The following is a 13,172-nucleotide window of genomic DNA, read 5'->3' on the forward strand; positions in this document are numbered from 1 at the left end:
TCCACTGCTAGAGATATGCCTCAAGGAAAACAGAACTGAGCCACAGTCAGAGATTTCCGTGCCTGTGTTTATAGCTCAGAAGCAGGAGTGGCATCCACTTTCTAAACAACATACCTCTGGAAACTCTATGAATTTAAGTTTCTCATGCTTGAAAGACTGTTCATGTTGTGGATTAGGGAATTGGAAAGATTCAATGAGTACTTGGAAAGACAGTCTAATAGCACACATAGATCAATGGTCATAAATTATATGGGATATAGTGTATATGAATGATTGGATAGAACACAATGAAAATGATTGTATGAAAACCAATAAAAGAAGACAAAAAAAGACCAAAGTGCTCCTGGAGAAGTGGGGGGGGGGGGACACTGAGAAAATAAGGCTGGGGGCTGACTGTGCAACACAGCATCAACTACTCATGTAGAAGTTCAAACAGAACTTGAAAATGGAAATAAGTCAATAAGAAAAAAAATAAGTTATGGACTCAGTCTCATCAGAATTTAAACACCATCTCATTAATTGATTGGATGCATTGAATATTAATTATTGAAGACAAAATGAGCAGTGAGATGACATCAAAGATATCATCCATGAAGAAAGAAAGAAAAGGACTCAGAGAGGAAGAAAAAACCACCATAAATGTCAGAAGAGACTGTAACTGGAAACAGAACTTAGAGAAAGTACAACGAAGGAAAGAAATGCTGAGCTAAGAAGCAGAGCAGAAGATAATCAAAGAGCAGCTTGAGAAGACAAGGTATTGTAAGAAAATGTGGAAAGAGATGGACTTAGAAAACCAAGAGGGAAGAACACCAGCCGTCTCTCATGCTGAAAGAACAGAGCAATAGATTCAAGCCTTGAGTTGCAATACTGAGAGATGATATGGGCAAAATCTTGAATGATGTAGGAAGCATAAAAAGTAAGATGGGAGCATCTGTTTGTTAAAAAAAGTTTTCAAATTTTGTAAATAAAGTAGTATAATTTTAAAAAAGAAGAGGGAAAGAACACACAGAATCGTTGTAACAAAAATAATTCATTGATACCGAAACATTTTAGGAAGTATATGATCAAGACTGAGGTGCGCCTGATCCAGGCCACGGTCTTCTCAATTACATGCGGTGCATCAGAGAGTTGGACAATGACTAGGGATGTTAGAAGGAGAATTGATGCTTTTGAGCTGTGGTGCTGGAGAAGAATATTGAATATACCATGGACTGCTAAGAAAACAAACAGGTTCATCCTGGAGAGGGTGAAGCAAGGTTGCTCCTTGGAAACAAGGATTCTGAAGCTTCATCTGACATACCTTGGACATGTTGCAAGGAGGGACCAGTCCTTGGAGAGGGACATCATGCTTTGGATGGTGGAGGGACAGCACAGGAGAGAAAGACCCTCAATGAGATGGATTGACTCAGTGACTGGGGTATTGGGGGTAGCTGTATCAGAGACAATAATGTTGGTTCAAGATAGAGCAGGGTTCAGAGCTGCTGTCCATAGGGTCACCTTGAGTCACAAGTAATTAGATGGCTCATAATAACCACCACAACAACATGATCAAGAACTAATGGCAATGAGTGAAGAAATTCTAGATGCGCTGAAGGCACAGGCATGAAATAAGACCCCAGGTGTTGAAGGAATCCCAATTGACATGTTTCAAACAACAGATGCAACCCTGAACTTGCTCACTACTGCAAGTGACTGGAAGAGATCCATTTTCTTCCCCAGTTCCCATAAAAGATGATCCAACAGAGTGTGGAAGTCTTCAGACAATGCCATTATTATCATATGCAATTAAAGTCTTCCTCAAGATTATGCAAAAAATGGCTAGAACAGTATATCAACAGAAAAACTGCCAGAAATGGATTTGCCAGAAACTTCCAAGCTAGATTCAGAGGAGACCTTGACACCAGGGCCTCACTGATGGCAGATAGACTTGGCTGAAATAGAGAATACCAGAATAATGTGTACTTGTGTTTTATTGACTGTGCAAAGGCATTTGACTACGTGGATCATAACAAATTATGACTAACATTGAGAAGAATGGGAGGCCCAGAAAACTTAATATACACCTGGACCAAGAAGCTGTTGTCCAAACAGAACAAAGGAAACTGTGTGGTTTAAAATCAGGAAAGATGTGTGTCAGCGTTGTAGCCCTTCTCCTATTCAAGCTGTGCACTGAGCACTTCATTTAAGAAGCTGGACGTGAAGGCCAAGGTAGCAGCAGGATTTGAGGAAGACACTCATCAACAACCTGCATTACTCAGACACATCTTACTGAGAATAAAGAAGCCTTGGAACACTTGCTGAAAAGGATCAAAGAGTACAGCCTTCTGTGTGAATTACATTTCAACGTCAAGAAAACCAAACTCCTCGCCGCTGGACCCATAGACAACATCAGGATGGCTAAAGATTGAAGTTGTCAACAGTTTACTCAACACCCATGGTAGCACCAGTCAACGATACAAAAGACGCGTTGCACTGGGATAACGAGCAGTTAAGGATCTATCTAAAGTGCTCTAGAGAAAGAACATCCGTTTGAAAACCAAGGCGTGCCTAATCCAAGTTACACTCCTTTCAATGACTTCCTAGGCTTTTGAAGACTGAATGATTAATAAAAATGACAAAAAAATAACTGATATCATTGAGTTGTGGTGCCGGAGAAGCATACTGAATATATCTTGGACTATGAAGGTACAAGCAAACCCGTCTTGCAGAAGGACAAACAGGCTGCTCAGTAGAGACAAGGATGGTAAGAGTTCAACTCACATACTTAGGGCATGTTGCCAGAAGGGACACAGTCCTTGGAAAAAGATATCATGCTGGTAAAGGCGGAGGATTAGAGAAAGAGAGGAAGACCCTCAATGAGATGGACTGACACAGTGAGAGGAATAATGGGTTCAAGCTCATTAGAGAAGGTGAGGTAGTGCTGGACAGCTTTGTGAGTCCACGTTGACTAGATGGCCCCTAACAACAACAACAACATCACAAAGTATCAAGGACTTTGAATTCTATCAATATTCGCATCACCCCACATACACACATGTGCTGAAGACATACACACACAATCACATAGGTGATCCGTTGGTGTGCGGTAGAGGGAGAGGCCACATTATATCGGATGTTCTCAAAGCAAAAAGGCCAGACAGAGAAGAGAAATGGAAGATCCCTTAGGAGTGGAATCCAGAAGATGGCTATTTAACACCACGCATGGTTGCAGGGCATGTTCTTCTGAGGTGAGTGTTAGGGTAGTGTCTGAGATACCCAGAGCGGAAGAGTCAGGAAACAAAGAAATGTTGCTCGGCACTGAACACCATCCATAACTCAGAAAATATCCCCCAGATATTTTAAATTTGATCTAATTCAGTAAAGACCAAAACTTTGCTGACCAGATAGACTGGACTTGCCTCCTGTAACCTTGCTTAAATCAAGCTGAATCTAAGCTTCAACTCCTCATTGAATGTTTTCCTCCCTTTCATGAGCAAATATTTGGGAGAAGAAATTATATTCCAATGAACGGAATTCTAAGAGTGTGAAGTCTTTCCTCCTTTATTTCCAGACGCAGTGCCAGGTGCTGTAGGGGGCCTCACACACGGGCATGGTCCAGCACGTGCGGATGCTGATTGAGCTTGGACACTCTGCAGGAACTAGCCGGGTATGTACTCCACACAGCTGACAAGCCACCCTTCGATCTTGGCTCCCCATGACTCGTTATTCCCACCTCTTTAGTTAAGTCTTCAGAGGCTCATGACCGGGGAAGATCAAAACCAGACATGGATAAGTGAGTTCTTCTTGCTGGGACTGTCCAGTGACTGGGCCACACAGGTGGCACTCTTCGTCCTGTTTCTGGCCATGTACTTGGTGACGATTGTGGGAAATGTCCTCATCATCCTCCTCATCAGACTGGACAGCAGGCTCCACACCCCCATGTACTTCTTCCTGAGCGTCCTGTCCTTTGTGGACCTTTGTTACGCAAACAGCATTGTCCCACAGATGCTGGTCCATTTCCTCTCAGCACACAAGTCCATTCCTTTCCATCGCTGTGTGCTCCAGCTATACGTCTCCCTAGCGATGGGAGGGTCTGAGTTCTTCCTGCTGGGAGCCATGGCCTATGACCGCTACGTGGCCGTGTGCCACCCCCTGCATTACACAGTCATCATGCACGGAGGGCTGTGCCTAGGGCTGGCTGCAGGCTGCCTGGCAGCTGGCTTCTCCAACTCCCTGATGGAAGCCATCATCACCTTCCGGCTTCCACTGTGTCACAACGTTATCAATCACTTTACCTGTGAGACTCTGGCCGTGGTGCGGCTATCCTGCGTGGACATCTCCTTCAACAAGGTCATGGTGGCCATCTCCGGCTTCGTGGTCATCATGCTCCCCTGCTTCCTGGTCCTGTTCTCCTACACTCGGATAGTGGCTGCCATCCTTCGCATCCGCTCCACACAGGGACGCCGCAAAGCCTTTGGGACCTGCGCCTCCCACCTCACGGTGGTCTCCATGTGCTTCGGGGCTACGATCTTCACCTACCTGGGGCCACGGTCTGCCTCTTCAGAGGAAGAGGAGAAGATGGTGGCCCTGTTTTATGCCGTGGTTGCTCCCATGTTGAACCCCCTGATCTACAGCTTGAGGAATAAGGATGTTATGGCTGCGTTCAGGAAGGTGTTAGAGAAATTGAGAGGTAAATGCTAAAGATACTAACACCTTCTTATTACCTGTCCTCAAAACCAAAAGAGAATGCATGACTTGAGAGGCAAGACTCCCACACTTACACTACAGAAGACTCTGGTGGTCTAACCCTGTGTGTGAATGAAACATCCTCCTCTGTCCGACTAATGGTCTTCTTTATGTAGGTTAACTCTACTTATGGGCCAGTGATCTATGGGGGGCTTGGCTTACCTGTTTGCTTCTCAGGTGTCTAGGAAATTTATCTGCCCACTTTTAATTTTGTCTTGTGCCCTGAATAAAGGAATAAAATCTGACTTGACCAAGTAAATCTTGTTTCCTATCCTTATTCTGCTTTTCATTAGCCATACAGTTCGAATCCAACAGCTGCTCTCTAAGAGAAGGACAGGTAATCTCCTCCAGTGCAATTCATTGCCTCCAAAAAACCACTGGAGGGTCAGCTATGATTTGGTAACAACAATTGATATATTATTTGAACAAAATTATGGTTTAATTTTTATTTGGGGCAGAAAAAAGTAATTCCAATATTACAGAGTGGTATCAATATTACACATAGTTTATATAAACTATCTGCATGCACTTTTGACTTGTGGTGCTGGAGAAGAGTATTGAACATACCATGAACTGCCAAGAGAAACAAACAGGTTTGACTTGGACAGGGTGAAACCAACTTTCTCCTTGAAGGTAAGGATTCTGATGCTCCGTCTCACATACTTTGAACATGTTGCCAGAAGTGACCAGTCCTTGGAGAAGATCATCATGCTTGGAAGGGCGGAGGGACAGCACAAGAGAAGACACCCTTGTTTGAGATGGATTGACATAGTAAATTGGGGATTGGGTAGAGGTGTGTGAGACTCAGGATAGGGTGGGGTTCAGAGCTATTGTACATAGGGTCTTTGAGTCTCAGGCAACTCGATGAAATGCAACAACAACTGCATGTAATAATATTAATAAAGCCGCTCATTATTTTAGCTACACTACAAGTACTGCAGCTTCCAATATGGATTGAGGCTCAATGTCAAGAAGACAAAGTTTCTCAACACTGGACCAATTGGCAGCATCAGGATGGATGGTGAAGAGATTGAGACTGTTAACAACTTTAGTCTGCTTGGCTCCACTGTCAACACTCTTGGCACCAGCAGCCAGAAAATTAAAAGATGTATTGTGATGGGAAAGTCTGCTGTTAGGGAACTTTCCAAAGTTCTGAAGAGCAATGGTGTCTCTCTGGAAACTAAGGTGGATCTAATACAGGCCATGGTCTTTGCAATCACTTGTTATGCATCAGAGAGTTAGACAATGACTAGGGAGGATAGAAGGAGAATTGATGCCTTTGAGCTGTGGTGCTGGAGAAGAGTATTGAGGGTACCATGGACTGCTAGGAAAACAAACAGATTCATCCTGGAGAGGGTTAAACTGGACTGCTCCCTGGAAGCAAGGATTCTGAGGCTTTGTCTAACATATTTTGGACATGTTGTAAGGACGGACTGGTCCTTGGAGAGGGACATCATGCTTGGCAGGGTGGAGGGACAGCGCAGGAGGGGAAGACCCTCTATGAGGTGGATTGATTCAGTGACTGGGGTAATCGGGATGGGTATATTGGAAACAGTGTGATTGGCACAGGGCAGAGCAGAGTTTAGGGCTGCTGTACATAGGGTCACTATGAGTCGCAAACGACTCGGCGGCACAAAGCAACAACAACAACATATATATACACACACATATATATATGGCAGAGGTTTTGTGGCCTAGTAGGTAAGAAGTTACGCTTTCAATCCAAAGACAGAAAGTTTGAATCCATAAGCTACCTCATGGGTGAAAGATTGGCAATCTCCTGTGCCTATTGTTGTAGTTATGTGCTGTCAAGTCACCTGTGACTCATAGGGACCTATGTACAACAGCCCCATACCCTGCCCTATCCTGTGCCAATCTCACCGTCTCTGACACACCTACCCTAATTACACCAGTCACTGAATCAATCCACCGTATAGAAGGTCTTCCTCTCCTGCACTGTCCCCCACTCTCCCAAGCACAATGTCTCTCCTCCAAGGACTGGTTCCTCCTTGCAACATGTCCAAATTATGTCAGACAAAGCTTCATAATCCTTGTCTTCAAGGAGTAGCCTGGTTTAACCCTCTCTAGGATGAATCTGTTCGTTTTCTTAGCAGCTCATGGTATATTCAAAACTCTTTCCCAACACCACAGCTAAAAGACAACAATTCTCCTTTTATCATCCTTAGTCGTCGTCCAGCTCTCTGATGCATAGCAAGTGACTGCAAAGACCATGGACTGTATCAGACACACCTTAGTCTCCAGAGTGCCATCATTGCTCTTCAGTACTTTGGAGAGGTCTCTGACAGCAGACTTTCCCATCGCAATACATCTTTTGATTTCCTGGCTGCTGGTGCCAAGAATGTTGACTGTGGAGCTGAGCAAACTAAAGCTGTGAACAGTCTCAATATCTATATTAACTTTTACCTGTGCATATACAGCCTTGAAAAACATGATGGACAGCCAGCTCTGAGTTCATTCTACCTCAACAGACATGTACAACAACTATCTCTCTCTCTCTCTTTTTATATGTATATATGAATCTATCAATCTATTATCTATTTCTCTCTGTTCCTGTAAGCCTGATGCCAGTCTTCTTCTTTAAGTAATCAACAATCTGTTTTATGAAGATGACACAACCTTGCTTGCAAAAATTCAAGAAGACTTGAAGCACTTATTGAAGAAGATCATATACTACAGCCTTCTACGTAGATTGCATCTCAACAGCAAGAAAACAAAAATCCTCCCCACTGGACCAATAGCATCATCATAGATGGAGAGAAGACTGACATTGTCAATTGTTGTTTGAATCCACAATAAATACCCATGGTAGCAGCAGTCAAAAAATCAAAAGACATACCACATTGGGAAAATTGCTGTAAAAGACCTTTTTCAAGGACTTGCAGTAGGACTTACTGAACATTTTGGCTTCTTTAAGCCCTTGTCTCAACACCTCCTAAAAACAACAACAAGCCCTTATCTTTAAGGGGATCCAGCTGCTTTAATTTCCTATCCTGCTAGAAAAGCTGGGCCAAATTACCACCTTTAGATTCCCCCGGGGGTGTGGTCTAGGCACCAGCCTCCAATAAAAGAAGTTTAGCAGCTGAACTCTGAGGCCTTTTTCCGTTCCTCACCTGGGATAGCCGCGCTCTGAAGAGCTGCATGAGTTTCTCAGGACCTTCTGAATTTCTGAACCGGAAGAAACAGCAACTAGAAATGCGGGATCTAGAAGAACTGGAGAAACGGTATATTGTTGGAATGACGGACTGGTTTGATAAATTAAACACTGGAGGCGTTTTTGATCTCCATGTCTGATGGCTAATCTGGAATGATATTTTTGCAACGGGCTGTAATTACAGTTGGTGTCAGTAGTGCGGTTGATTGCAAGGGCCTACACTCACTATAACAGGTGTCTTCAGAGAAAAGGGGGTAAAGAAGAAAGTGAGAAACCTTTGATTTCTGGATAGGATAAGGAAGACCCATTGATTAAAGCAGCCATTGTGTTACAGTCAGTTTCCTGAAGCAAAAGTTATTTATGGCCCGAGAAATTGGCTAATTGGATGCATGTGGAAATACAGAGGGGTAAGGAGAGAGCAAAACTTACAATTTTTTGGTTTCTGTTGTCAGTACTGACAGTAAATGCAACAGAAAAGAATGTAGGAGCGAAGACGACTGGGATCAGTACTAAACCAAGTCCTACCAGGACAGTGCTGCCCCTTAGCCTCAGGGTTGACCTGGAAGGGACAAATCATGCAGGAACCAGAAAGATAGCTTTGCGCCTGTATGCAAGAATTCCCAAGGGTCCAATGGGATGGTTGTACCTTCACCCCCTCTAGGGTTAAGGATGCACACTAGCATCTTGCCTTGTTGTGGAGACAGTCCATTGGTGGTGAACCTCTGTAACCCTGCTGTTGTTGCTGTTAAGTGCCGTTGAGTCATAGACCACCCATAGCGACCCTATGAACCAAAGTCTTGAACACAAAACGTTCATCTTTTCGCAAATTCATAGAGTTTCCAGAGGCAAGCTTTTTTGGAGGTGGATGCCTACTCAACGTAAATAGGAAAGGACTGGAGGGAAGTCTCGCTAGATTGGTCTTGTTACCTGTAACTGGGACTAGCACAGTCACTGAACCTGATGATCGTTTCCAAGGTGGAAAAGTGTGAGTGAAAAGACCTGATCAATGGAAGCAAGGGAAAATAATAGCTGAAGGGAAAGAAATGAGTAAATGGGTCGCGCCACGGGAGAAATCGCATTGTATTAAGACTCTGAGAAAGGAAATGTCTTTTTCTAGAAATCAAAAAAGCATGGCCAAGATATACTTGATGAATGCTTGTTATTTCTTTTTTAGTTTTTTTTCTTATGTGGTAATGTTGGTATATATTGTGAAAATGAATATGAAGAACATGCTATGTTAAGATATAAAATTAAGATTTTTATTGGCTTAATATTAAGATAAATTGTAAAAATGATTATGTTTTTAAAAATTTCTCTACTAGATGTAATGAGATATACGTAAAGAATGCTTGATGGGATATATTGTAATTTAGAAGAAGCATATAAGTCTTTGAATATTAATTGGGTACACAAAAAGAGAAAAACTGCCTTAAAGAAATGCTTATAATAAGTAGTAGAATTTGACAACGGTGAGTGAGTATAGTGCTTGGTCTGGGAGAGAGTAAGCCCCACTCAGCCCTCTGAGGAAAGTTACATTTGGAAGAATGTAAGTAGAGAAGAGAAACTTTGCCAATGTACCAAGGCAAGGTGAAGTTGGTGTCCACCAGAGAGAGCCCCCTTTCTGGAAGCTGGAGAGTATGCTTACCTCATGGTGACCACCAGGGTCCCCTTGATGAGTAGAAGTGGGAGACACACAGCAATGAAGAGACAGTTTAGATGTGTCCCATTGGCCCTACCCACCTAGCATAATGAAAGGATAAGTGAAGAAACATCCCTGGCTTCTTCCAGCAAGCAACTTCGCTGTGGAGCAGGGCGTCCTGAGAGTCCCTGATGTGTTGGCTTAGCCCATTTGGGGCTGAGGCTGAGGGGAGGGACAAGCCTATCTAAACACAGGAAGAAGCAGGACTCCTGAGTTTACAGCTGATACTCATTTGAAGCTATCCACAGATTGCTCGAGATGAGTTGACCAGAAACCAAACCAGAGGAAGAGAAGATGTTCCACTCTGTATCAGAGTTAATTGCTGTAACCTGAGGGTTTCCTCTGGACTAGACTTTTGTTTATAGAGGCACATGCTCAAAGGTTCAACTGTAACAGAAGATTCTTCAGAGAAAAAGACATGCTTGTTTCCTTAGATAATGGTTTCCTGTTGTTAAGTGCAGTTATGAAGTACGAATCATAGTGACCCTATGAACAACCAATCCGAACCTTGTCCCGCGCCGTCCTTCCAATCTGACACACTCAAGTTCATTGCTGTATCAATCCGTCTGGTTGAGGGTCTTCCTCTCCTTTGCTGTCCCTCCACCTTTAGGAATGGGCAAATTAGGAATTGGCTATCTAAGATGGAGAGATTAAGAAATAAGCAACGAAGTAGCTGGCTTACAGACCTTTATAAATGTAGATGATTGTGGGGAGGGTTGATCTTTTAGGTAGAAGAGACAATGGCTAGAAACATGAAGGAGTGGCCTGTGGTAGGACTTGCTGACAATTTTAACGTCCTAGGCCATTTTCTTTATGATCCAGCTGCTTCAATTCCCCTGCCTTAGAAAGGCTTGTCCCAATCACCACCTTTACACTCCCCTGTGGGCATGGTCTGTGCCCCAGCACTCAAGTAAGAGAAGTTTGCATCCAGAACTCTTTGTCTCCTTTCCTTGACTCAACTGGGATAGCTACAGTCTGAGCTGCTCTGTACCTCCCAGATTTCTGAGCTTAAAGGAACACCAACTGGAGGTTCTGCATCAGGAAGAATTGAAGAAAAAGCATAATGTTAGAATGGTGGGCTGGTTTGATAAACATTAAGCACATATTTGTTTGACCTCCACCATCGGTTGGTTAATCTGGTACTGATATTGTTGGAACAGTTTGTGATTACATTGTTAAAGAACCAGGATACCAGGTTAAAGACTGAGATGCACCCAATCTAAGCCATGGTATTTTCAGTTGCTTCCTATGCATCTGAGAGTTGGACAATGACCAAGGAAGACCCAATAAAAATCAGTGCTTTTGAATTGAACATCACATGGACTGCCAAAAGAGCGAGCAAGTCTCCCTAGCAGGAAGTGTAATGAGATTCCTTGGAGGAAGGGTGATGAAACTCTGTTTCACATACTTTCCACATATAGTCAGGAGGGAACAGCCCTTGGAAACATCATCATGCTGGGAAAGGTAGAGGGTGAGGAAGAGAAAGAGATGAGAAAAGGAAAGAGAGGAAGACTCGCAATGACATGAGTTGATACCACAATGGTCTTGAGCATGGCAGAGATTGTAAGGACAGTACAGAAGATCAAAGACAGCAGCCTTCAATGTGGATTGTGTCTCAACACCTTGAAATTAAATCTCCTCATCACTGGACCAATTGGTAACATCAAAATAGATGGAGAGAAGATTGAAGCTGCCAAACTCTTTTCTTTTACTTGGATCTGCAATCAACACTCAGGGTAACAGCAGTCAAGAAGTCAAGAGATATACTATATTGTGAACATTTGTCAAGGACCCCACCAAAATGTTCAAGGACCCCACCAAAATGTTCAAGAACAAAGATATCAGTTTAAAGACTTAAGTGCATCTGGTCCAAGCCAACTGGTCTTTTCAATTGCTTCCTGTGCATGTGACAGCTTGACAATAAATAAAGATGATAGAAAAAGAATCAACACGAAATGGAGAAGAAACTTTTGGACACAGAGCAGATGACACCTCCTTCTGTTTTGTAGTGTATTCTGGTGTCATTTTCTGTGAATGTGGTCAGGTAGAGTTGTTTTTGTTGTTGGGTTTTCTGTTTGTTTGTTTTTTTTCTCCCCCCCTCCTTTTTCTCCCCCTTTGTCTCTTTTGGTGGGGTGGGGGTGGGCTAAAGCCATAGGAAGAAAAATGTGATGTATGTGTCCAGTATGTACTATTTTGTTTTTGTTTTGCAAGAAGAGTTGAACTATTTTTGATAACAAGAGTAAATGGTGGAAAATGAAAAAAAAAAAAAAAAGAAAAAGAATCAATGCCTATGTGTTGGATCAGAACACTGAATAGCCTGTGAACTGCCGAAAGAACAAACAAGTCTGCGTTGAAGACAGTGCAACAAGGATGCTCCTTAGAGGCAAAGATGGTAGAACATTATCTCACGTACTCTGGGCATGTTATCATGCTGGAAAATGTAGAGAATCTGAGAAAGCGAGGAAGACCTCCAACAGAAAGGTTGACAGAGTGAATGTGAAAATGGACTTGATAAATCAGAAACGGTGAGGATGGTTCAGGACAGGGCAAGATTCATGTCTGTTGTTCACAGGGCTGGTAAGAGTCATGTATATATGTTGTTGTGTACTGTAGAGTTAGAGTTGGAACTGACTGACAGCCTCTGAAAACCCAGCAGAGGGTCAGCTATTAATTGTGTGGGAGGAGATTGTCCAGCCTTCTCCCATGGAGCAGCTGGTGGCTCAAACCGCATGCCTTTATATAGTTGTGGAGTTGGAACCGATGCATAGCTGGCTCTCCAACAGATTATCAGAGACAGTAAATTCTATGGGAGAAAATTTCCCATCTTTCTTTCACAGAGCAGGTGCTGGATTCAAACCATGTGCCTTTGGCACATGCATATGCAACACACACACACATTCTCTCTCTTCTCTCTCTCTCATCTATCTATCTGTATCTATCTATCCATCATGTTAAGTGCTGTTGAGTTGACTATGACTTATAAGGATCCTTTGGGCGATAGCTCAGAATTTTGCCCTTTTCTGAGCCTACCTCACTGTCTCCAACACACCTGACCTCGTTGCCATAGACATTATGTCAATGCATCTCATCCAGGGTCTTCCTTTCTTATGCTATCCTTTCCAAACACAATGTTCTTCTGCTGGAAATATGTCTATAGAGTTTATTTTTCAATATGATTTTCCCAGTCATTTGAGTCTGACCTGACCATGTGGATGTGCCCAGGAAAATAGGGTATGTTGGTCTATCCACAAGGGAATTTGTTGCCTCTCCATTCCACAAGGGGATTGGCCAGTCTCGACAATCTAAAAGAGGATTGGATAGTCTCACGAATAAATGAAACAGCTCGAGCTGCAGAATTAGATTTTCCGCTGATGTACTGTTCCAGTCGTTTTTGGATAATCTTCAGTACAATCTTGCTTGCATGTGAAATCAATGACACTGTTCTGTAGTTTCCGCACTCGGTTGGGTCACCTTTCTTTGGAATGGGAACAAATACAGATCTCTTCCAGTCAGTTGGCCAAGTGGTTGTTCTCCAGATTTCTTGGCACAACTTGGTGAGCACATCCAGGGCAGTAT

The 13,172-nt window shown here is 43.1% G+C and overlaps 1 protein-coding gene across 1 annotated transcript in view; it reads left to right on the forward strand.

Moving 5' to 3' along the window:
* Positions 1-3,589: 3,589 nt before the first annotated feature.
* LOC102845147 (olfactory receptor-like protein OLF3-like) overlaps positions 3,590-13,172 on the forward strand; it is an 18,622-nt gene continuing 9,039 nt past the window's right edge. The window contains exons 1-2 of the mRNA XM_006887263.1: positions 3,590-3,646; positions 3,721-4,669. Of these exons, the coding sequence (XP_006887325.1) occupies positions 3,590-3,646; positions 3,721-4,669 (1,006 nt within the window). The remainder of the gene's footprint in view (positions 3,647-3,720; positions 4,670-13,172) is intronic.

This window comes from Elephantulus edwardii, unplaced genomic scaffold (genome assembly GCF_000299155.1).
Source record: "Elephantulus edwardii isolate Elephantulus edwardi_28Jun2011 unplaced genomic scaffold, EleEdw1.0 scaffold00055, whole genome shotgun sequence".
In the NCBI taxonomy this organism is placed as follows: Eukaryota; Metazoa; Chordata; class Mammalia; order Macroscelidea; family Macroscelididae; genus Elephantulus; species Elephantulus edwardii.